Source organism: Cornus florida, unplaced genomic scaffold (genome assembly GCF_030987335.1).
Source record: "Cornus florida cultivar Cherokee Brave unplaced genomic scaffold, ASM3098733v1 CherokeeBrave_3.0.0_Hap2_Chr10, whole genome shotgun sequence".
Classification (NCBI taxonomy): Eukaryota; Viridiplantae; Streptophyta; class Magnoliopsida; order Cornales; family Cornaceae; genus Cornus; species Cornus florida.
The window spans coordinates 114776532-114802496 of NW_026775580.1; the positions used below are offsets into that span (position 1 = coordinate 114776532).

The 25965-nt window shown below is 34.0% G+C and overlaps 2 protein-coding genes across 4 annotated transcripts; both read left to right on the forward strand.

Annotated features, from left to right (window-relative positions):
• The first annotated feature begins 526 nt into the window (after window positions 1-526).
• On the forward strand, window positions 527-2292 carry LOC132277389 (uncharacterized). The gene is made up of 5 exons (XM_059779248.1): window positions 527-890; window positions 994-1043; window positions 1179-1251; window positions 1709-1764; window positions 1872-2292. Exons 1-5 carry the CDS (start codon window positions 830-832, stop codon window positions 2016-2018), a joined length of 387 nt encoding a protein of 128 aa, XP_059635231.1. The 5' UTR covers window positions 527-829; the 3' UTR covers window positions 2019-2292.
• A 3788-nt stretch (window positions 2293-6080) lies between these two features.
• On the forward strand, window positions 6081-25278 carry LOC132277393 (ubiquitin-like domain-containing protein CIP73). 3 transcript variants are annotated; one of them, XM_059779252.1, is made up of 16 exons: window positions 6081-6336; window positions 9651-9792; window positions 10707-10824; window positions 11963-12043; window positions 12906-13024; window positions 13108-13179; window positions 13447-13608; window positions 13739-13808; window positions 13894-14048; window positions 14269-14433; window positions 14554-14625; window positions 14707-14836; window positions 14934-15335; window positions 21670-22043; window positions 22199-22276; window positions 24873-25278. In XM_059779252.1, the coding sequence occupies exons 2-16, from the start codon at window positions 9670-9672 to the stop codon at window positions 24879-24881; spliced, it is 2130 nt and encodes a 709-aa protein (XP_059635235.1). In that variant the 5' UTR covers window positions 6081-6336; window positions 9651-9669; the 3' UTR covers window positions 24882-25278. The 3 variants fall into 3 exon arrangements, with proteins under 3 accessions (XP_059635235.1, XP_059635234.1, XP_059635237.1); XM_059779251.1 differs by having other exon boundaries at window positions 6081-6278; XM_059779254.1 differs by having other exon boundaries at window positions 6083-6278; window positions 21673-22043.
• The last annotated feature ends 687 nt before the right edge of the window (window positions 25279-25965 follow it).

The following is a 25965-nucleotide window of genomic DNA, read 5'->3' on the forward strand; positions in this document are numbered from 1 at the left end:
AAGACAACACACTACACATCCCTCACCCTTTGATTTGATTAATCATCCAGAAGGGTATGTATTTGCTCACTCAAAAAGGTAGGAAATTCCAATTGATGAAGTTACTATACATACATATATGATCAATCAGCCTTGGCATATCAATTAGACAATTGGGTTTATAGTTGAAGACTTGAAGTACATAGAACAGAGTGGCAGTGCTTTTGAGTGTAGGGATGATGCATCAGAGTATTGCATTCATTTGTCAAGGTCTGTTTGGTCACTAGGAAAATCCATAGCATGCAGAATATAAGGACTCCCTCAATAGGGTGGGGAACACCCTACCCCTAAAAGGGTGGGACAGTTGGAGAATTGCAAGAAAGGAGGTGTACTATTTACTTTCTTGTCATTTCAAAAAAATTGTCTTTTGTTGGACCTTCAACTTCAAGAAAATGGAGCCCCTAATTTCATGAGGACTGTTTTGTCCCCTCAATAGCTTTATCAGAGCTTCCCAAACCAGCATTGCACTACAAATTTTAGAGAAAACCAAAGGAAAAGAAAATTAATGAAAAAAAAAAAAGCTAGTAAATTCCAATTTAAAACTAGCATGTTCAAGATTTTAATATGGACCCCTCAAGCCTTCTATATATTTAAGCAAGCATACCCTATGTCATAGGTCATTCACATACTTAAAAGCATATCTATGTTCAAGCATATCTAAGTTCTTGAACAAAAAGAGAAATCAGAAGAGAACCCTCCCTCATTCTATTCACTACTTTAGGAACTCCAAATTTGTCAACTTTACCAGGTTTTTTTCTCCCCATCTCTTGTCTACAAAGTTTTTCTCCAAATGAGGCCTTCATTGTTAGTCTCTCTTCTACTTCTGTCCATTCTCTTTTATGAGGCTCAAGGTATGTATATATATCCATTAATTCCATAAGCATTTGAATTTGATCTTATTTTGACCTTTACATGATTTGGTGCTGATTTTAAATTCTTTGTTGTTTTGTGAAGGTATTCGCTTAAAGAAAGAATTTGCATCAATGGAGCTTCACAAAGTCCATGTGGGTAACCAATTTCTTCATGATCGATACTTCTATTTGATCATACTTTGAAATATTCTATTAAACTTGTGTCACAGATATATGCTTCCAAGTTTATATTTTGACAGTGAAAAACTTTTAATTTGGTGAGCGCAGGAAGGTAGCGTAATCAAAACAAGTAATGGTGGTGTGGGAGAGGTGATTCTCTGCAAAGATGGACAATGTTCAGGTACCATGAAGAAAAGAATTTCAAGGGTAACCAAGGAATCTCACCACTGGTTACCAAAAATTCATGAAGATTACTATGGACCTAGGCATCACACCCCTAATCACCATTAAATCTCTCTTAATTCACACTTCTTCAATTTCTTTCTTTCTTCTTCTTCTTCTTCTTCTTCTTCTTTTTTCCTCCCTCTAGCTTATTTCTCTCTCTTGTGCTTAACTATTAGTGCATGTTCTTTAGAAGCTAGAGCTGTATTCTTCTACAAAGTAATTTTGTAGCTTATCTAACTTGATAAGTCAATTCCACATTCATATATATATATATGGGAATTTTGTTATTAAAGTAATTTTTGCAATAAAGAAACATCTTCATGAAGAAGCTGCATATATATATATATATATATATATATGTGACCACTAAATTTCATGTCATATCTTAAATGGTTCTCTTTTATAATTTTCAGGAAACTCTAGAAAACTTATGACCAAGACAACTTCTAGCACTACCACTACTTCAAAGGTTGGTTTTTCATATATAATCAAAGACAACTTAATTTCCCACTTTTAGGGTTTAATTAAACTTCATGAACCACCTCATTTATCTTTATTCCCTTCTACGCTATACAGAATGACAAGAATGGAGGGAATAAACAACTGAGTTCTTCGTCGGTTTCTGAACACCGGGAGGCCACCTCCGAGCCATATCCGGACAGTTTAGACATAGCTGGGATGGATTATGCACTAGCAAGGAGAAAACCTCCAATACACAACTGAGAGTTAATGGAGATCGACAACTAAACATGAAAAGAAAATAGTATTTAGAAATTAAGATACAAATTAAGGGAATACAAGTTAGACAGCATTAAAGAAATGCTGCAGTGTTTTAGGGTTAGGAAGATTTTGTACATAATGTATTGGTATTTTTGTATTATATATTGTTTAATGGTTTAGTCATAAGTCGATCATATATAGGCTTTGTAACCCATATAATAATAATACTTGAAAATATCAGGACAGCATCAGTTCAATGCTTCTCTTTTCCCTTTAATGAATTTGCTTAATTTGTGCCTAATCCTTCTATGCCCAGAGAAATAAACCTCACGCATGAAATACTTACAATTTTGTAGTGCCGTGTAAATGTGAAGTTGATTAATTATGTGATCTTAATCATTCATTGATTAAAAGGCTACCTCAAAAAAGATTTACAGTGTCTCTATATATTTTGAAACTCTTCATTTCAAACACCCACCCACCATTACTGAGTAGTCCAATTTGAACAATTTTGAAGTAGAGATAGCTCACATTCCTCTCAAAAGACCAAAATTTTAGGTAATATCTTAAGTAAAGCCTACAAACTTGTGGTTGGATAAAAAAAAGCCTCTAATAATTTCCAAGATATACTAAAGAAAACACATATGGGAAACCAAATTAAAATGCCCGTCTTCAATGAAGTAGGTGTCCTGCATTTTGTGGCCAACACATTTTCTGTGTTTCTGCTCTCAGGGAAGGCCCATAAGGGGCTTTAGAAAGGGCCCACATGTCTCACTTATTTATTTCATTTTATGAATTGTCACCTTTACATGTGGGCTAACATGTTCTCTGTTGGATTAAATATAGTGGCCCAATGAGCCCATAATGTGGTCAGCGGCAAAATTGGGGATTTTATAGATACCATTTTCCTACTATATACTGCTTTATACATGCATGCACATGGAGTATATACTCCATTAAACATTCTTGTTGGTAGTTCATATAACCTCTCCTCTCTCAAAAATAGGTTAGACTGTGTTGGCATCAACTAGCACAGTGTAACTTGTACTACTAAATCACAACTCTACTGTAAGCAATTGATGCAATTACTTTGGGTTTGAATTGGGTAAACAACCAAGTTCAAGCACAAAGAAATGGAAGAGGAAATTGAAGTGATTGGAAATGCAACAGTTGAAAATTCATAAATGTTCTAGAGACAATAAGCGATAGATCGGGCAAATGATACATGAACTGCAAGAGCTCCTAATATGCACTATATACTTTTTAAATTGTTTAAGGTCTCATCACTACTCAAAATTTCAAAAAAAAACTGGATCATTCAATAATTTGTCAACTTTTAGTAGTGTAATTTGGCATTTTCCATTTTATAAAAGGCTTCTTGTAGATCTCGGTGCATTGTGAATGATGATGGATTTCCGCTTTCTCAGAAAGTAATATTATAGTAGATCTGTTTAGATTTTCATTTTTCAAAAAAAAAATGTAATATTTCAATTGTTTGATATATATATATATATATATATATATAGTTTCTTTCCTTTCTTCTTCTTTTTTTTTTTTTTTTTTTTTTTTTTTTTTTTGACACAGTTATAAGTTGTTTGCATGCATGAATAAGACTTTCCTCTGATCAAAACAAATACTGATAGTGTTTTGCAGGAAAAATATATTTGTACAAAATAAAAGAATTCAGGAAATATAGCTGAAAAATTGGACAAAAAAAAAGCAAAAAATAGGAAAAATCACAAATAAGATACCTTTAAAGCTTCCTTTTTAACAGATGCACTCTACTTTTAAAGTGAGATGATATTACTATCTCAAAATATAGTATGTAGAGTATTTTTTTGTCATTTATATTAAGAAAAATTACAAATGAGATAAGAGAGGACAATTGATTCGATTTGAAAAAAAAAAAAAAAAGAAGGAAGAAGAAGAAAAAAGTGCAAGTCAGAATTATTAATTGAAGCCATATAATAATAAGTTCATATGAAAATCTAGGATAAATTTTACATAATTAGGTAATGCTGGTTTTAGCAACAATAGGTAAGGAGGAAAATATCTTGTTTGACATCCTAGCTTGCATTCAAAGACGAGATGTGTATAACTTGTACAGTCTAATTCAAATCCAACTCCATTGTAGTTTAATTTTAGGGCTTTGTTAATCACAGTCACCTTGCGCGACTGTTACTTTATAGTCGTTTGTCCTATTAATATAGAAATCAGATTTCATTAAATGCATTAATTACTTAAGTTTCTATTTTAGTGGAACTCTACAAACATTACTTTTTTAGACAAATATACCATTTTAAATTATATAACCTTTCTTCTTCTCTCCCCTTTTAATCTATCCATATGGAAATGTGTGCATATGTTATATATATATATACACACACGTGTATATTTCATTTTGTTTTTATTTTTTATTTTTACAATTATCCTTCTTTAAATTTATTTTTTTAAAAAAAACAAATAATTCATTCACCAAAATAGTTGTAAAAAGAAATATACACGAGTGTATATATATATATAACTAATTTTGCTTTTTTTTTAAAAATCTTAGAATCTATCTTGTATATGGATTCATTTCTTGTTCTCTTTTATTTTTTATTATTATTTTTTCTTTTCGGATTTTGTTCTAACTCTTTTTTTTTTCTTCAGAATCCATCTCTTGAAGATGGATTATCCTAATTATAGTTTTTTTCCTTTTTCATAATTCATTCACATAGCAGTAGTTATTTTATATATATATACACACACACACAAGTACACATTTTCATATGGATATATATATATATATATATATATATATACACACACACACACAAGTACACATTTTCATATGGATAGATTAAAAGGGAAGAAAAGAAGAAATGTTAGATAATTTAAAAGGTGTATTTGTCTAAAAAAATAAATTTTGTAGAGTTTCACTAAAATAGATACTAAGTAATTAATGCATGTAATGCATTTTATGTGATCTGATTCATATATTAATAGGACAAATGATTGTAAAGTCACAGTCGTGCAAGACGACTGTGATTAGCAAAACCCTTAATTTTATATGAAAGCGACTGTGATTAGCAAAATCCTTAATTTTATATGAGGTTCAATAACACTTTTACAATTACAGTTAGATTGGTTTAAAAAATCACAATCTTAACTTATTTATAAATATTTTTATTATGTATATTGTATTATAATTAAAAATTAAAATATGAATAAATTTTCTTTAAAAAAAAATGTATACATGACATGTGTTTATAAATCAACCTTAATTTTGACTATCATCTCTCTTCCATATTAGTTGTTTCACTGACTTTTAGTAGACATGAAATTAATATTTTGTTTCTTTTTAAAATTATGAAGTTATACTTTTAAGTTTAAAAATTATTGAGTTTTGAGATTTTTTAAAAAATTTAAAAGGTAATTATAAAGAGGTATTGAAATTTATTTTGCTAAACTTTTGAAGCGAGATAGTTAATTTGGGATATCCTAAAAATAAAGAAAGAGAGGAGCAAATAAATGTCATAAGAAAATATGATCACTATATATATATTGTATTAGTTAAAAAATTAAAATATAAATAAACTTTTTTATAGTAAAAAAAATGTATGTGTTTATAAATCAATGTTGGAATTTGACTCAATAATAAATGTCATAAGAAAATATGAGCACAAGTTATTTATAAAATGACTTGATTTCCATAATATGAACTCATATATTAAATGCATTAATTGAAATTAATTATAAAAAATCCAAATTTTGAAAGAAAAAAAACAAGAAGAAGCTAAAATAAAAATAACATCCCTTGAATTTTCGAGCTTCACTCCTGTCTAATAAATCTCTCCCATCTGTAGCGGTACCTGAAACCAGGCGGCTAAGCTCATTATCTCTCAAAGTGAGTTTCGATACGATGCATCTCCAGCCTACACGTGCTGCCTCTTTTAGTCCTCGTATTTATATTCCCACGATTTCAGAACTCAATCCAACGGCTATAATTAGAGGCAAAATTACTCTCGAGCAACTCCGTAATATTTCCTTCCTCGTTCCTCAATTGCCACGGAGTGCTTCGTAGTGAAAGAGAGACAGATAGCTGTAGAGAGAGAGAGTATATATATTAAGACAGATTTAGAGAGAGAAAGGGAAAGAGAGAGAGAGAGAGAGAGCTGACTGTGCGTACTGGAGCGCCTTCTTGCTAGCCTCTCTATCGCTCTCTCTCTCTCTTGACGTTTCTTCTGGAAGATACGCTCTCTACAGCTCTTCTGATCTCAGGTTAATTCAATCCCTCGCCTCTCTGAGGGATTGAACAATCCATTTTTGTTACATAAAGGTTTTCTTGTAGATTTTGTTCAGCGATGTTCTTTTTTATGTATCTGTTGATGCTTTGCTGGTTCATAATTTGAATGCATTTGGTTTTTCTGTTCATCTCTGATTGACAAAACCCTAATTTCACCCAACTTTTAATTCCCTTCTTGCTCTGGAACATAGGAAATGCTTATATAATCAGATGTTTCTCTGTCTGTGGTGTTTATGTTGTGTTTGTGTAAGGATATAAAAGCTAACCTTACCCAAAAACGGATATGAAAACTAAGACAAAGTTGGAAATTCTATTCAGATTACTGTTAAGGGTTTTTTCCCCCTTCCTTTCTTTTGGGGACTGCTAGTCAAATTCTTCCACTCTTTGGTACGTTTTCTTTTTTACGTCTCTGATGATGCTTTGTTTGTTCATAACACCTAAGTTGGAAATTTATTACCTTAAAATGCCAATAGAATAAAAATATATATATATTTTATATTTTATATTTATATTTAAAAAGCCTAAATTTATTGCCAATCCCATTCAAGGATGCTTAGTCATCTGAAAGTTTTGGAATCTGCCAGCTTCAATAATTTCCTAATTGGGTGTGTCAGCGAAAACGGGATCTACTCTTGGATTCTAAGTTAATGGTTATTAAGAGGAAGGCCTTATCTGATGAATTGATTTGTAGTTGAGCTGTAATGGATCATCAATTTAATTTTTATTTTATTTTATTTTATTTTATAGATGACTGTTATTATGTTATATTTCAAATGCATTAGTTGATTTAACTAGTACGTGACATGGATTACGAAAATTTAGTTTATGTGATTAAATGTGAAGGCCTATCTTTCTAATTATGTATTAGCTAGTTACTGGTGATCCCTTATTTCCCATCATTCATCAATGGTGGTGTTGGAGTTGTTGAAAAATGCCTATGTTACTGTGCTTTCACTTTGTTCGAACTTCCAAAGTAATTCTAACTTGATATTCCAATTGGATTAGGGTATGGCAAAGTATGAAGGTTCTTATATGAGCAAAATGTGATTCCTTTAACATGTGAGAAAGTAATCCCCAATAGTCAGCAGTAGCAATTTTGCGATCTTCTGTTGGTAATATCATTACTATTTTATCATGAATTTACTGTCATTGTAGGTGGAAATTGATACTGTATCAGAGGTGCATAAAAGTGATTATTTTCCATAGTAAGCTAGGGATGCGTTACAGTTTTAGATACCACAGCTTAGATTACCATCACATGATAAGCGGATCGGCATGCAGTGGATGCAAAATCTTTGTTGACTAGTTGGCTTGTGATCCTATTATGAATCATTGGGACACTAGTTCACCTTTTCCTTCTTTTCCATTGGCTGGTCGCACTTCATTTCCATGAATTTTTTGCATCTGCTTAGGTGGATGTTTGATTCATGGAATCGTTCAGTGTGACTAAAAGTCTCAATATGATTAACATTACGAAAAGAAGCAACTTTATTAAAGCGAATCGCGTAATGAGGTGATGCCAACTCAAAATTTATGTTTTTAAGATGATTTTGCACTTGTTATATAAGTTTATGGTTTTTCTTCTCGTAGTGCATCATAATTCTTAATTTTTTGGCTGATACGAAATTTAAACACTTACCTATGTAGCAGAAGCTATAAAAAGAGAAGTACAAGATGCCCTCTTAGTTAGTGAAAGCAAAAACATATTAGAAAAGTTGAAGAGCTAAAATAACCATTCAAAAATTATAAAGAATGCTCAATGGGAGATAAGAATGATAAAAAGTTATTAATCCTCTCTTAGTTAGCACATTCTTGCAGAGTTGGCCTGCCTGTTTATCTATGTGGATAAACAAACCATCAAGAATGAGATGTCTAGATTGCATACGTCATATGTGACAATATCAGACTCTTGAGCTGCACAACCGGCACTGCTAGCCCAATCCTTTGTTAATGCATTAATGGGCAATGGAAGAGTTGAAAGGCATGAGAATTGCAGTCTACAAATCATATAGGTTGGGCAAAGCAGAAAATCTATGAAAATTCAGTAAGAAATGGAAATTATATATTGGAGAACAATAGAAACTTACAAAAAATTTGTATGAACTTTTTACGGGATTATTTTTGAAAGATGAGAGAAGAAGTTTGAGAATTACAGGAGAACTTCAATGAATTCTCAGTCACTTAGATTTAGGTTTGCTAGAGAATGAAATCCTTCGGTTGACTATCCTTTAGAAGCTTGAACAGAGTTAAATAATGAGTTTGATTTTGGTTCTCTTATCAACTACTTCATCATGGACTTGACTTCAATTAATATTTAATAGCCAGTCAGCACCTTTTGGGTATGCCTTCAATTTGAACACACACTGGAATCTAGATTTAAAAGTCTAAACATCGGAACAACTAAAAATGTTCCTGATGTTGTACTAAGACCAACCTTTATCATTTCTCTCATTTGTTTCTTTCGATGCCAAACCTAAGGACAACCTCATCCATTGTGACCATCTCTCTTCATCTTTCTATAAAATTACCAATAGGAAAATGATCGCTGGAGATTACTAATTTGATTCTATGTTATCCACATTGTTGATTATCTGGATGCTCTAATGAAAATTATGAGAATGGGGAAGTTTGTCAGTGCATTACAAAATTTCTCTAAGCAGGATAACACGTCTGATAATAAAAAAATAATAATAATAATAAATAATAATAATAATAATAATGATAAGGATAAGTGGTAAAAAAATAAAATTGATCCTTAATAGCTTCGGTAACATAGCCGAGTCATCTATATCTCTAATATATTTTTAACTTCAAAATCTGGAAGTCATGGAATGGACCTTTTGGCGAGGCTTCTTTAGGAAATGTGTACTTAAATCAAGCAACAGAGAACAATGATCTGAACCAGCAACAGTGAGGTGCGTGGCGCTTTCCAGTGGACTTTGGGAAAAGGCGTGACAAGCAATTCGGGTTACTTTCCATGAAGGATTAATAGTGCAAGAAGTTGTAAATTCGTAGTATTGCATTACAGTTAGACTGACCTTAGCTTCTTGGAACAAACCTTTGCCGAAATTAGGCCTTTAGACTTGATTCTGTATGTTTGGAAGGAAAAATTTAAGACTCAGTTTTTCATACTAGCTGCACCTCTATTTTTCCTTGTATATGTGTTTCTTAATTCTGTATTTGTTGGAGAGAGCATCTCACAAGGTTTTGAACTGGTTCTTTAAAGTTCTGTAGCTCCAAAAGCACACACCACCACCCCCCAACCCCACCCCCAAGAAAAAGTAAAAAAAAAAAAAAAGGAGCAAGACTAGTGGATACTAACCTTTTTGTCACTGAATTATTTATAGAAACTGGTGTGCAAGGAGAATGGGAAGTAATGGTGCTAATGAAATTTCCATGGGCCATGAGGCAGAAGGTTCTGAGACCACAATTGAGATAAAAATAAAAACATTGGATTCTCAAACTTACACTTTGCGTGTGAATAAAGAGGTAACTACTTATTTGCTTTTTCATTATTAATTCCTTGAACTCAGGGAAAAAATAATTTTGTATTATATATATCATTCATTGGTCATGCTAGGATTACTAGAAATAATATTTCTGTATGTTGGTTTTCTAGGAGTTTGAGTGGCTTTTGGACTAAAATCCTAGCCTTTATATGTTCCCATATTGCTTAGCGTGTTTGGTAGGCAGTTTCTGCTTGTGTATTAGGTTTATAATGTCTAAAATAGGCTTTATTGAGTTTTGAGCACTCTCTCTCTCTCTTTTATTCTCTATGATATTGTATCCCGTCTTCCTCTCTTCTCTTTTCTCTCTCTTGGAATTCTTCTCTCTCCTTAGATCTTAATTATCCTAGTTCTTATCTTCTTTTATTTCACTGTATATCTATTTTTCTTCTCTACTTCTCTCTACCTCTTATAATTGGTTTTTCCATCCATCTCTTCTCTTCCCCTTTCCTTACTTTGAAAGCCCTAGTGAAAACTGCATCGATTTGGAGAACTTAAAGACAAGTAGCATCAGTCTTTGACATGCAAAATTTATTCTCAAATCCAGCTGTTATGTAGTTAAGCATTTCCGTGATTTCTTATGTTTAGCTCTTACTCTGTCGAGTGACTAGTGAAGAACTTTTCATTGCACTCCTTGAGCCTTCGTGTATCTGATTGCTTGTGTCAGTTTACATCCGAAATGCTGTCCTTCAGAAATTAGTTTTAGTTTTCTTTGAGAAGAGTTATATGCATATATGCATGTGGCATCTATTCAGCATAACCTCAGTTGATAACTTTGGCACCTTGAAATCATATGGCTGGCAAGGATGTCTTTAGCAGATGTAATAGCTTGTTCATTTATATAGAAGCAATCTTTGGGTTTCATCTTTTGATTCCGGCTTTCTTAATGACATGCAGGTACCCGTGCCTGATCTAAAAGAACAGATTGCTTCTGTTACTGGTGTCTTGTCAGAACAACAACGTTTGATATGCCGTGGAAAAGTCTTAAAGGATGATCAGCTCCTCTCTGCATATCGTATCCTTTTTCTTGTTAGAATTTATATGCTGCGGATTATGGCAACATTTTGAATTGACTACCCTGCTTCACGATGGATGTTGCTATAGGAACTCTTGCTTTCCTGTTCTTTGTTATTTGTCATTTTGTACATCATTTTTAAATTCTACATGGACTGTTTCAACGTTATGCACTTTCTAGTTCCATGATGTCAATTAGCCCACATGCTACCCATCTTGTGCAACTATCTCAAGTTCTGTACCCATATTAGATTTTGTTTTACCATTTGTGTAGCATTTTCCTCAACAAGGACCATGTCATTCTTCCTCATTGGTGTAGTTGTTGATTGCCGTGGCACATAGTTAAGTCATTTTAATTTTTTTCCTAGTTTACTCACACACACGTCTCTTCTGAAACTTGAACTCCTAACCTCCCTTTGGGAAGTAAGAAGTTGATACCGCTAGGCCACTGGCCCGTTGGTGTTAAGTCATTTTAATTGAATTTTTACTCCTGTTATCTCCAATTTGTGCCACTTAAACCATTTCATGAATGTTTTCATACTAATCTTTGTCTTTGTTCTTTGTCTCAGCATTCTGCTCTTTTTTGTGCCATGACCTCACTTGACGTAGATGCTACCTATCTTTTGTTACTATCTCACCCGATATTAGTTTTTGTTTCTTTTCCTCAGCAAGGATCATGCCATTTCCTTAGCATTCTGCTCTTCCACTTCTGTACCTTGCTCTCCACTTGAAATTTTTATTATTATTCTATTTTACAAAAGAAATGACGCAATTACCTCTCAAAAGTGGAGTGAAAAAGTCATTTTTCTGATAATTGTGGGGTGTGAGAGTGCTTTTGAAGGACAATTGTGTTGTTTCTTTTTTAAGAAATGCAAGTGGAGTGCAAGGGAACAGAAGTTGAGTAAGAATAGTATTCTACACACAAAGAATATGCCCTAACTAAAAAGGAGAAAAAAAAAAAACAAGACTACCCTAACTAAAAAGGAGTGAAAGACAAGACTGCCCTTACTAGTAGAATAAATCCTCTTAACATTGTTGACATCATTTTACTAGTTTCCATTCTAATTGGCTGGTTCCTTATGTTTTAAGTCTGGGTGTAAGCTATTTGTTATATTAATTTACTACTTAACACAAATTAGATGTTGAAGATGGTCACACTTTGCATTTGGTTGCCAGACAAGCAGTGCCACCATCTTCTGAGAGTTTACCAAGTCATCCAGGTTTGATGTTCTTTACACCTGTTATAATCTATGTCTTTGACTTCAATTGTTGTAGGAAACTGCAGTTTAAATGTCATATAGATTCTATATGCCAATGGCAGTTTACTTGTTATGTACTTCCTAGTGTGAAAATTTTCTGTTTGTGATTTGCCTCATAGATTAGCTCTCATAGAGTGTTTTGGCTGATTATGACCTAGTTGTTTTTTGTTTTATTTTTCTATATTGTGTATTAATTGTATATTCTAAACAACGTTAGTATGTATTTTCTTTTCCTGTATTTTATATAACCACTAAAAAGTAATTTTTTTTTTCTTTTCGTGTAGATTTATTTTATATAACCACTAAACGTAATTCTGTTTCCTGATATTGTCAAGGTTAGTTAATATGACGGTTAGGGTTTATATTATATTGATGATCATTCTTCATTTGTTCTTAGAAATTTGCTAAACATTATGAAGGAATCCATTTAAAAGTCCAGTCAAGTGACAAACTATCCCATGTGGAGTGGATGAAACCATAATAAATTTCATAGAATAATTTAATAAATAATTCAGCCGTTTGAAGGCAACCATATATGGAACTTAAATAATTAATTAATTGTTTTGGAGAAATTCCTTTTTTGACACAATAGAATCTAAAACATGTTCACTCTATGGATTCCTGATATGTATCTTGTCATATACACTTTTACTAAGGGCAAATTGGCATTCTCAAGTGTTTATTCCATTAACTTGTAGACCCTCTCTCTTCAAGTAAATTCATTGTGTCTAAATAACTTCTACGTGTTTCTAATTTTACATTAGAAAAACTACTATTATTTAGAAATAGTAAAAAATTAATTGCTTAACATCATTACCTGCAGGTACTGACCCTGCTTCAAGTACCAGCCGTAATCAACGAATTCAGATAGCTCCTGGTATTGTGGTTGAAACTTTCAATATGCCTGATCAAGCTGATGGTGTTCATCCAGATATCAATCGGGTGAGGCTACGAATTCAGATAGCTCCTGATGTGCATTCGTGCTTCATTGTAATTACTGTTGATTATCTCTCATTCTTGGGCAGATTGTCACAGCTGTTCTTGGTTCTTTTGGAATAAATACTAACGGGCGAGGTAGTGAAGGGGTTGATGTCCATGTAAGTTTGAATTTTGGACTCCAAAAAATAAAATGAACGAACTTATTTAGTTGACCTCCTTTCATTTATTTTACTTTATTTTTTTTTTGAAAAAACTAACTTTGTGATATGAATGAAAATATTTTCAATAAAGGATTATATTTGAAATGCTTAGAAAGGCTTAATTCTAGCCAAACTATAACACATTTTATTTTGATATCTATATTTGTCTACATATACTTGTTTTGTATTTACAATTTTCTTTTTGGGGTATGTTGGTGTGGTTAGGAACATGGCTCGGAAAGACGTCAAACTGCATTAGGTGCTGGTGGTTTGAGATCATCAACCCAGCTGGTACCTGAAGAAGCTGGCATGAGGGGCCAGTCAGATAGATCACATGGTCCTTTTGGACTTCAAACATCTGTTCCTTTAGGGCATTTGCAGCCTCATGTAAGTTTGGAGTTCTCAATTTACTTCATTCATTTGTTTGTTACTCTATTTTGTATTTAATAAGCATCATTTAAGTTGCATTCATGTACTAGATGAACAATAAAATCATATAATAATTTGATTATTGCAGGTGATACCTGATTCTTTGACGACTTTGTCCCAATATCTGAGTCGTATGAGGCAAGAATATGGTGACAATGGTCAGTTCCTTTTGCTTCTCTCAAAATTTATCCTATATAATTTACTTACCTTAAGAAGCTGGCTTTATCAATGTTTATGACATAGACGGGAGAAATGATGCTCAAGCTGGGGCCACAGATGGGACTGGAGTGTCGCTTTCCGGGTCTGTGCAACAGGGGCTTCCTACTCCATCACTCTTGGCAGACATTTTATCGTCTACAAGAGAAATGCTCATTGAACAAGCAGCAGAAAACTTACTAGTATGTGCTTATGCACCACACTTTTTTCTCTATAAAGCTGTCAATTTTTGATGATTTGGTATTCAGACAGTTCGCCGCTAACCTACTATGTATGTAAGAAAACTAATACAAGTTCAGGGAAGGTAGGATAATCTGCTGAACATGACCTCTGCAACCTTCTTGTGTTTGTCTCTTTGCTAGCTAAAATACATTGCAATCTTTTCATTTTATATTCTGACAGCAACTTGGGAGGCAACTGCGTAATCAATCAAATGTGACTGATCCAATGGTGCGACTAAATACTCAGTCTAATGCATGGAGAAGTGGAATTCTATTTCAAAATTTAGGTGCATTTCTTCTTGAACTTGGTCGGACAACCATGACTGTTCGAATGGGTCAAACTCCTGTAGGTTCACTTTTGCTCTGTTTGATTTAAATTTATCAAAATTCAAGTCACGTTTCAATTGAATTTTGTTGATTTTATGTAACCTGTTCTATATGTTGTTTTAACTCATTCTTCTTGCAGTCTGAAGCAGTTGTTAATGCTGGTCCTGCAGTTTACATATCACAATCTGGTCCTAATCCTCTCATGGTTCAGGTGACACTCCTAAGATCTCTTCAAAAGAATTTTGTTCTTTTTCTCTTTAGTTTGTGCTAACTAAACTTAATACATCCTCAGCCTCTTCCTTTTCAACCGGGATCAAATTTCGGGTCAATCCCTACAGGAAGTGGACATACTGGCTCTGGTTTGGTTCATGATTTTGGTGCTGGGTTTCTTCCAAGGCATGTCGAAATACACATACGAAGAGGTGCTTTGAATACTTTATTCATAAATGCTTGATATAATTATGCTTTTGGTTGTGAATTATTTCCCTGATTACTAATCAATCTCTTGGATGTCATTAGGTTCGTCAACAGCCAGAGCCAATGCAAACCAAGAGGAACGTGCTGGTTCTCAGCGGGCCTCTGGACAGACTAGCCCAGCAATGAATGGTAGTGAATTTCATGTCAGTCAAGCAACTTCAGGGGTTCCAGGGGATCCTTCTCATACTGCGGCACCTGGAGTACGGCTAGTGCCCATTGGGACCATGGTTGCAGCAGTTCCTGGTCCCCTTGGTCGCCTTCCTGTTCTTGGAAGATTTCAACATGTAGCTTCTGGACTCTTGAGCAGTAGAAGAGGATCTCAGACTTTTGGAGAGTATCGCCCAAATGGCTTCCAAACGGAGCTTCAGTCTGGATCTGGACTGCAACATAACATTGAACATCATGCAAGAGATACTAATTCGACAAATTCAGGGGTTGAACAAGGTAATGTGGATTGATTGTTTCATAATTATGATCTTCATTTTCTGATGTAAAGCATAGCTTATTTGGTTTTTTTTTTTTTTTCGTTTCTCTGGTGCTGATGATGGCTGTTGTTGTTTACTGCTGTTGCTCTTTTTTTGGTGGTTATTGGTATCGGCAGATACATTTAAGAGTAATATGATCAGGAGGGGTTTATTCTCTTATGTCTGTTATAAAATCATCTGACCACCTCCTATTTGTCTATTCATCAATGTTCTGAATTAAAGATACCTACTTCTTAGAAGTCCATTTCCAGTGTATGTCCTGCAAATGTGGGAGTTGAGAGGGGAAGATTAGAGGCGAACTTCTTTGTCAATTGTTTTGTACAAAGTGGCTGCTCTAAGACTTGAACCAGTGTCTTCATACTTGTTAGTTTGAGTTTTTACCATCAAAGTTGCCTACTTATTTTAGTTCAAGAAACATGGCTAAAATATTTCCCACCGTCTCTCCATCTTACAAAAATAACTGGGAGATTCTTATCTGCTTTATCTGGTGGAAATGTCAAAGTTCCAACTCTGTTAGGAACGGGAAGTCCCGGGACTTTTTTTATGTTAGAAACCAATAAAATTACACAGAAAGAGTGCAGGTGATATTGTTGGCTGAAAAAAATTAGAAGAAAAGAAAGAAAGTCTGCAAGCTTGATTTGGTGACCTTGTTATGGTTCAAGATTGTATCTTCAAGTGTCTTGATTAGACTTATTTTTATATATAAATAAACAAACCACAAAAAATACTAAAGGGGTGCAACCTATGGGCACACAACGTGGACACACAGGAACAAAAGAAGTAGAAAACTAGAAACAACTTATTCACTCATCTCCTAGAAAATCGAGAACAGAATCATAAGGAAAACGAAAAACTGTAAAAAAGGCAGTTACCTAGTGCTTGTCCTACAAACGCAGGATGATAGGTGGGGAATATTGGAAGGATCTAACTTGTGGTTTTATTTCGTATGAAGTGATTGTTGACAAATTCGAACCTAGATTCTCACTTGTGAAGAAATACATCCATGAAATATCGTACTTGGGAGTTCTTTTCAACCCAACCTGTTGTCCTTCCATAGCTCCATCCTTGAAATATTGTACTTCATTTGGTTGCCCCACGTATTCTTATATTTTTCTTCCACCACTATCGTTAAAAAATGCTCTACTCATTTCATATTTCCATAGTCCCCATAGAAATTGGTTGAAATCTCTCATAATCTCATATTCCTCCTTAAATGCTCTAAGTTTACCACTAGACTACTACCTCCATCAGTTTCCCCATTAGGATCAACACAATCTTCTGCAGGTTGCCTTGTAGACTTGACACTGCCACAAAAACAAAGTAAAACACATCACAGATGTCATTACTGTTCCTCCGCATAAAAAACTAACTTTAATAACTGCGAATGAAACATTGCAAAATTGTCATGGGTACCTTACCCTGCGATTTAGGGCAAACGACGTGTGTTCCTAAACAAATTGGGCTTTGGAGTGAGATTCAAGCATACTGGTGCCTGCAACTTAGGAAGCACGGACACACTTAAAAAGGCAAAGAATCCATGTCGGACACCGACACGCGCCGCACACGCCCTGACACGTGTTTGACATGCCAAAAAACGTGTCTATTTATTTATTTATTTTGAATATTCAGACACGGCACGGACATGCCGTGAACACGCGTGTCCCATTCTTTCGTTTTTTTTTTTGACAAGTAAGGCACTTGGGGATTTAAGAATGTTTTAGAAAGAAAGCTAGGTTGAAGTGTAAATATAAGGAGCTGTTTAATAGCTTTCAGTGATATGATGGTCATTACATAATTACCTAAAAGAAGTTGTTTTATAAAACAATTTTATATCAAACAATCAGATATTTATGCTAATATTTCAGTTCAAAGGTTCAAACTCTTGCACGATCATCATTGACTCTCTTTTTCTCCACCGACCAAGCTTCGCTCTGGGTTGATGGTTTCTCTCTCTCTCTCCTCTTTCTCCTCTTTTCTTTCTTCTTCTTCTTTACAAACCCTAGATACTGCTTTTTTTCCTTTTACCATAAAATTCTTTTCATGTCTCTTTTTCCTTTTTCATCTTGTTTCCATGAACTTTTTCTCTGCTATGGATTCTTACTAACTAAGCCCTAATTTTTTTCTAACAAATCCCTATTCCTCTTTTTTTTTTTTCTTCTTTTTTTTCTTTCTTAACCCTCTTTCTATCATTCTTTCTTTTTCCCGGCAAAACACAATTTTTTTTTTTTTTTTTTCATTATTAGGTTGATAAAAAATAACATCACATATATATAATATTTATTATTCCCTATGTCCCCGCCGTGGCCATGTCCTATTTTTTTAGGATTTGCCGTGTCCGTGTTGTGTCGTATCCTCGTCCCATATCCGTTTCTGTGCTTCTTAGCCTGCAACATTGCCAACTGGTGCAGCCAGCTGATTCTGCATGCTTATGGCTGTCTCCCTATGGTGCTAAGTGCACTAGTTGTCATTATTGCTAGACATTAAGTACAAGAAGCCAAAAAAAAATTGACAAGGAGGACCATTGAAAGATCTGAATTTGTCCTGCCAGTTGTCCAAGTCACTGTCGGCAACGTATTGCCAGTATACCGACTGCTAGAAGTCGGATCTTCTTTTTTTCTATGGGTTTTAACTAAGTACACATCACCTACTAAAGGGCCTTAAAGGCCCTTGAAAGAACAAAAACCACAAGGCAAAGGAATTCCTACACTTCAAGAGCCTAAAGGGGTGCACAATTGAGGGCTTATAAAGCCCACAACAAAAACCACATAGCTGGACTATAAGTTGGATGGTCAGGATCTTGTTTGGATCCCCGATGGTTGCTTGCATGGCCAGATGGTGTTCTCATACGTCTGGTCACAAGCTTTATTGTCAGCACAATGACATGTTTGGTAACACTATTTCGATGAAGTTTCTCCATGAAGTTAGCACCCTGCACTCATTGATCATGAGGCATTTGCTACTTGCTGCACTAAAAGGCTTGCTCTTCAGCTCTCAAAACCGTTTTTCTTCTGTGGGAGCACAATCAGATGTCAGACTAAATCCTGCCTTGATACCGACTGACACAATAAAAGGTGGGATGGAAATGAATCCAAAGCCATATACCTGTGGTAAAACCCTAGATACCACTAGGAGTTTCCTCAAACGTACAAGGAATAAGAAGAGAGAAACTCTCCAAATTAAAAAATTTAATGATAAAAAACGTCTCCAAGGCCTAGGGTATTACATCTTTAATTATAATATTGACTAGCAAAAGTCAAATTACTACTATAGTTCTTTCCTAACAAATTATTAAATTTGAAAATTCAAATCAAATCAATGGAATTCAATCTGATCAAATCATTATAATTCACCATTTCCTAATCTAACCTGACTTTTAAACTTCCAAAAGATAAACATGTCAACTTTTAAAAGTGATCGGCAAGTTTTGGACATCCAATGGTTTGGTTGGCTGGCAGTACCTCACCAGCAATACTTCGTGCAGTTAGGAGTGCCTTGTTGTCCATCTGTTTTTAATGTCCATCTGTAGAAGTTGGTGGCAGTTTTGAGTGTGTAGATATAGCTAGCTGCACCCTGCTGATAGCACTGCTGGCAGCAACTGCATAAACCTTTGGACTTAATTTGTTTAGGTACATTTTTCAGCCATTGTCCTACACTGCCTACAAAACTCTTGAGTTCTCTTGCCATGCGTCTCACTACTATTCTCAATAACATCCAACTGATGCCACCTTCACCACAATGAATGAGAAAGGAGATAAAGGGTGCCCCCTGATGGAGACCTTTGGAGCTGCTAAAGAGGCTAGTTGGAGTATTATTAATCAAGACATAGAGTGACAGCATAGAAACATATTTATTTGCCCGTTTTCTCCTTTGATATTCGAATCCCATCTTTCCAATACATACAGTAATAAGTCTCTTCAATATCTAGTTTGTAGATCATCCCTGGCTAATTGCTTCCAATCCTAAAAATTTGTACATTCATCTGTAACAACCCCTCATTTACTTTTTAGGACTGCCCCATCACAAAAGGATTCTGGATTCTGAGTCACTCAACCCACCACCTTTCCATACTGTGATGCCAACACTTGGTGATAAGCTTGTGAATACTCCCCATCAATCTAATTGGTACAAGTCCTTCAAATCTGTAAAAGGAGAATTTTTCTCCTTCCTTCATTTATAGCACTTCAGAGTTTTTGCCCATAGCTTCTCATGTATTATGACTGTACATTTGAACCCTCTCTTCTTCTCCTTCCTTCTGATCCCCTTTTCCTGACCCACCATCCTCCCATTCTTCCCATCCATCTACTTGATATCTTCAAATGACTTTGCCTTCCTCCACATCAAAATGGCAAAGTTATCCTTAATTGGTTGTTACATGTTTTAAATGCTCCTTTACTAATTTAAGCCTCCTAGCCAAGTATGCCTCGGTATATAAATAACCCTTTAATCTTTCCAGTGAAAAGGAAAAAAAAATCCCTGTACCTATCCAATAAAATCAAAGCATTTGTTGATAAGTTGCCTTGAGATACGTTCAAGAAATGCTCCTCTAATTCTCGTGATACTAAGAATCTGCCCAACTTTGGCAGGGAGAAAGATTCTTTATTGTTTAACCATTTGTATCTCCCTCTTTTTAAAGGCAAATCCATGAAGCTTGTGGAGTTTGTGAACTTCTAGAATTCCCTTGTTGCTATTGATGTTCTAGCACAACCTAAACTTTCACATTGAGATCTTCCTATGTGCCACAGGAATTCTCATCTTTCCTTTATATACTGCCTAGTTCTGAAAAGTTTGAGTCTCTACAGAAGTTCTGATTATTTTCGTATCAAAATCAGAAATGATGACCATCTTAAGGTTATTACAGATGTCCAAGAAATCTCCTCTTTCAGAGAATTGAAAGATAAGCAGCTGCAAAATGTTAAGATATATAATTGCGAACTTTAAGGGATTTTTTTTTTTTTTTTTTTTTTTCTGTCTAACCTAAGTGCTCGAGATTCCCACCATTGCGGGGTCTGGGGAGGGTCAGATGTACGCTGCCTTACCTCCTTATGGAGAGGCTGTTTCTGGCTTCGAACTTGTGGCATCCAGGTCATAATGGAGCAACCTTACCGTTGCGCCCAGGCCCACCACCAGTATATAAAATCATTATGAATATCAATTGACTTCTACCACACAGGAATATGAAGCCTGACTAACTTGATATAGGACTCCAACCACACGAGGAAAATTGCTAACTAGGAAAAACTAGCCATTGGGAAAACATAATAATTTATGATGACGAAGACAATTGGAGGTCATTCATAAATTATAATTATTATGGAACGTAAATTAACTTCATGTGACTTGAAATAGAAACTGAATGAATGACAGGAACACAAGGAGGAAGAAATTCTTGGCATCCAATGAATATAGGGTTTTTCTAACCCAGTGGTCCTTTTTTTCTATAAAAAAAAAAAAAAAAATCTTAAAAATCTGTTGCTTAGGGAGAGGAATTATTTCAGTGTTATTTGTGAGTTACTTTTTCTTTAATTTGGCAATGAATGTAAAACTGATAAACAATCTCTCTCTCTGTGTTGTGAGTGGGGATGGGGTGTTAATGTATTATTAGTGATCTGTCATACTAGTTTGTGCTTAGGTCTTGTAGTTTTATATTAGTCTACCCCTGAAAATAGTTTATGATCTATCACTTTTACTCGAGACTGACGTCAAAAAATTGTCAGTCCCATTATCTTTATCATTATGGCCGTTATGCAACACACGAAAAAAATAAATGGTTGAGCAAAAATCACCTGCCATGTGGCAAACAATCATGTACTTGTACCTAATTAAGATCACCTGCCACATAGCTTACAATAGTATTGAGTTTCTTGAAAATGTAGTTTACATTCAACAATCAGTCATCGTGGTGCAAAGATATTCTGTCCTTTTATGGAGTTCTATTCTTATTTTCCCATCCATAGTGCCTAAGATTCAGCGAAGCTGTATATCTTTCATTTTGTGAAAGTTATATAAAAGTTAGGGATAACTCATGATTTTCAATTTCACTATCCAGCCACCAGGCATTTTTATAAGATTAGCCGTTAGCGCCAAATGAAGTGTGCCATGAACAAGGCTTAGTGCAGTGAACTATATAACTAGCTAAAATTTTATATAAGGTATACACTACACATAGGTCTTATCATGCTTTGCTATAGAAACCGGTGTTCTAAAAAGGAATTGAGCTCATTCAGTTATATGGTATTAGTTGGTCATGACAGGACCATGCACTTGGAGCTAAATTTTCAAATTGCTTGTTTTAGCAGGTCCATTGCCAGCTCCTAATTCACGCAGCTTTAATATCAACGTTCACTCAACTGGTGGATCCGGAAACAACCAAGAATCTGAGAGCGAAGTCCCTAGTGAAATTCTTCAATATCTGAGAACTCTTTTTCCAGGTAGTGAAATCCAAGTAGGAGATGCTGTCCCACTGGAAACAGCTACAGGTTCTGTTGCACAAAATGCTGGGACAACCAGTGGAGAATCAAGAGAGAGTGATGAAGGAATTTTCCTCTCCAATTTGCTTCAGCAAATCATGCCCTTTATATCTCAACTTTCAAGTGGAGAGCCAAATCTTGCATCTTCAGAGGCACCAAATGTTTCTGAGCAAAGAACTGAACAAGATTCTTCCTCCTACGTAAGCATGTGTCACCTGTTACCCTTGTCATGTTTTCTTCTGCCTAATGGCACAGCATAATATGGATCTTATTTTATCTTCTTTGAATCTGAACTGGGCATCTTGTCAAACAATTACAAACTATGCAATCAGGCTAAATGATATTGTTTTTGCAGGCTGAGAATTCTGATATCGGGACCTCACGTCGACAGAATGATGTCGAACCAAGTCCTCCAAATTCAAAACGTCAAAAGGTGGTGTTTTTGAGAACTTTGTTTTTTCTTTTCCCTTCTTATCTTAGGGTAAATTACATAACACCGCTTGAGGTTAGGTCAAATCATAGAATTTTGCTTTTAATTTTCAATTACATTTGAAAGAGTGAATCCGTATTTCACTTACACCCCAATTGTCACTTTTTAGTGATGTCAGTGTACATTTTACATGCAAAATGACTATACTATCCTTTTGACTTCTTGTTGTCTTAAACAAGGGTGTGTTAATTTTTTATTGACAAAAATGCCCCCAGTGATAGGGGTTCTCAACTAACCACTAGAACCCACCACCACCAGCCCCACCCCTACCCAACACCTCCATCACCACTGCCCCCACTCAAAACCAAACCCAAAACCTCCATCAAAATTGCCCCCACCTAAAACCAAACCCATCCACATGCCTATTTAAATTTGATTGAAATAATGACTTTGTAAAAGTTAGCCGCAATAAATTAAAGTAACCATGAAAAACGGTCATTATAGTTTTATTTTTGTTAATTTAACAAATAAAACATTTGAAGATTTCTTAAAAACTTCATAGAAAAGAATAAAATGAAAAAATAAACTCGAATTGCAAAAGAGAATATATTAAACATTTTTATGCAGTTAAAAAATAATAATTAATGTTTTATTATATATAAATTTTTCAAAATTTTAGTTGTAGTTTGCAATAGTGTTTAAACAGAAATTGAGAGATTAAAACCAAATAGAAAAATATTTAAAAGGTAACACTTAATTGTCCTATTGAAAATTGATAGGATTTATTGGTTTTTTAAAAGAAAAATAATTTCAATACATAATATTTCCAAATATAAAACCTATCTTCTATCAATTATTACCATAATATAATTATATAAAAAAAAAAATTGTAGATTAAAGTCCCTATAATTCTCCAAGTGCAAGAAGGTTGGAAATTGAATAGGATATTAATTATTAAGTAAATAAAAAATTGTGAAATTAAACCTAAATGATATATGGTTTCCATGAGTTATATCACCCTGTAAACAATTACATGTATCCCCTTTCAGGCTTTCACCCTCCATTGATTGAACGAAAAAAGGAACATAAGCAAATAAGTTAGGTGCTTCTAATGGGTCCAAGCCCATTCGGCTTAGATATACAAATATATAGAGATAAAGAGTGAGTGATTTGGCAAGAGTGGTGTGTCAGATTAATAAATTGGGGCATTTTCGTCATTTAAGATTACAAATATTTTGTGTTAAATTGCATTAAAAAACTACGGGTAAATGGGTCAATTTGCATGTGTTAGAGTTCAAAAAGTAATTTGGGGTGTAATTGAAAGTTAAAACCAAAATGTCCATCTATGTGAGACTTGAGAAGTAATTGGCAATTTTTTTTATAAGTCTTATTATCCAGTGAGCTTCAATATACTGTATATTGAAACCTTAGTGAAATTAAAGCCTCTATTTCGTTTTAGAAACATTAAATGCAGGTAATTTTTATTTTGCTTGTGATTGAATTGTGATATGAATTACATCCCTGGTTATATGATTATCTTTTAATAATTTGCCTCCCCTTGTCAACTTTATTTTGATAAAAGCCCATCCAATCAATTATTTGATAAAATAATTTAGTCTAAAATTGTATAATAAACAGCAATTGTATGATACAAATATTTTTAACATATTAATTACCCTAATACTTTTAAACAATAAATGCAGGTATATTTATTTGGCTTGTGATTGAATTGTGATATGTTAAGTAGAATTATATTTTAAAAGATAAATATATTATCATCTGTAGATAATCTATAAAATTCATGATATTTTTACCAAATAGAGTTATACATTTCCTGCACTCATTGCACTTTATACCTTGCTGGTTTTGGCGAGTCTTGTAACAGAATCTGTTACAATTTACTGTGGGAATTGATTTTATGTTTATTAATATGAGTTGTGAGCATGAATTAAAGTGGATTATTTGTCAGTAGTTTGTATGAAACTCCTAAGGTAAATAAATAACCTTTTTATTTGTAGAATTGACTTATCATTTATTTTGTTTGGTTTCTAGAAAGGACTTTGCTCAACTATGTACACGTACATATATATATGTGTGTGTTGTTTTCTTCCATTTTCCTAAAATATGGCTCCCCCGCCACAACCCACCCACACCCCTACTACCCCTTTTCTTTTAAATTTTTTTGTCAAGCAAACTATGCTACATGGGTGCACATTCAACTTCTGTTTTTGACTTAGTTGCTTGGAAAAAGGAGGGTTTATGGTGAGTACACGTCTCCTATATTTATAAAAACACTAGGGAAGAAAAAAACACTAGAAAATGCCACATGATGAATCCTTTGGATATTGAAGCATGCAGCCCTAGTTTTAGTTGTTCCAAGTGTGTAATGGTGTGTTTTATTGGAAATTTCCAGGCTGTATTGGCCAAGGCAGTAGATTAGATGTCATGAGGTCAATATTTGTTACTTTTCTTGCCTAAATTTAGCTGTGTGATGGATTAACATGGTCTTTTGGGTTTCCTGTGGAACATATAATGAAATTATTCAGGTGTCCTGTTCACTGATTTGTAAGGTTTTTTTAATTTTTTCTTCTTAATGCAGATGGAATAATTTATCATAAGATAAGAGTTGTAATTTATGATCCTGTGACTAGCAATGGGGCATTTCTTCTACCGGTATACAGAGGTGGTACTCGTTTTGTTGCTGTAGCATCATGCATTTCACTGCTAGGAGGTGACATAATGCCACATTTCGCAATTGTAGGCTTTCTTCTCCCTGGGACAAATAGATTGTTGTATGTACGACTTTGGCCTAGCCTGAGTTATGTGCCTTCTCTTTCTTTTTTAAGTCTTATTCAATGGGTAAAAGTAATGTTATTTAGGGTGTTTCTTGTAACTTCCAGCGCATCGTGTTGGGACAAGGGTTTTTGAGTTGATTTGAGGTACTTTTAAAATTTGGGCCTTGCTTTAATATCTATATAGGGTTTTGTCATAACTTTTTAATCTTAGTCCGTGTTTGGTTAAATTTCCTTTTAAGAGGTGATTTCGGGAAAGTCGTTGAACGACCGGGAGAATCCCCAGTGATATCTGAGCTCACCCACATATAATCAGCCGATTGAAAGATGTATTAAATAATTCATTTGATTTTTTACGAATTTTAAAAAAGTATCTCAAATGGAGAGCATGCATGCTCTCTTCACAGTATTGCTCTTTATAGAATTCTTAACAGCATGAGATGAAAGAGAGTGCATGGCATTTGCCCCGATTTCAATTTTTGTTTTCTGTGGTGGTTTTCATTATTTATTTATTTATTATTATTTTTTAAAATGGTAACAAAATCTGTTTGGTAACTCAATTTTGACTTTTAATAGTTTAAATTTTTGAAAACTAGTTGCGATTTCGTTCACAATTGTCGCAATTCTAAAATGAAGATTCAGTTTTGATTTTCAAATACTGTTATTTATTATTTTATTACTTTTTACAATTAGAGAAATATTATTTTTCTATTTTTGCAATTATACTAGTAAATAAAATATTATTTTATTATTATTTAATTATATAAATAAAATTATTTTTTTGTTTATAGTACTTGAATAGTAAAATTTAAAATGTTATTTTATTATGTTTCAATTATACTAAATAAAATTTAAAAAGTTATTTTGTTTAACTCAAATAATAAAATAAAAAAATGTTAT

Bases quoted from the DNA above. Each gene is read 5' to 3' on its own strand.
- LOC132277389 (XM_059779248.1), top strand. From the start codon at position 830: ATGAGGCCTTCATTGTTAGTCTCTCTTCTACTTCTGTCCATTCTCTTT. The intron at 891-993 runs GTATGTATATAT...TGTTTTGTGAAG, and splicing joins TCTCTTTTATGAGGCTCAAG to GTATTCGCTTAAAGAAAGAA. The intron at 1,044-1,178 runs GTGGGTAACCAA...TGGTGAGCGCAG, and splicing joins TGGAGCTTCACAAAGTCCAT to GAAGGTAGCGTAATCAAAAC.
- LOC132277393 (XM_059779252.1), top strand. From the start codon at position 9,670: ATGGGAAGTAATGGTGCTAATGAAATTTCCATGGGCCATGAGGCAGAA. The intron at 15,336-21,669 runs GTAATGTGGATT...TGCTTGTTTTAG, and splicing joins AAATTCAGGGGTTGAACAAG to CAGGTCCATTGCCAGCTCCT. The intron at 22,044-22,198 runs GTAAGCATGTGT...TTGTTTTTGCAG, and splicing joins AACAAGATTCTTCCTCCTAC to GCTGAGAATTCTGATATCGG.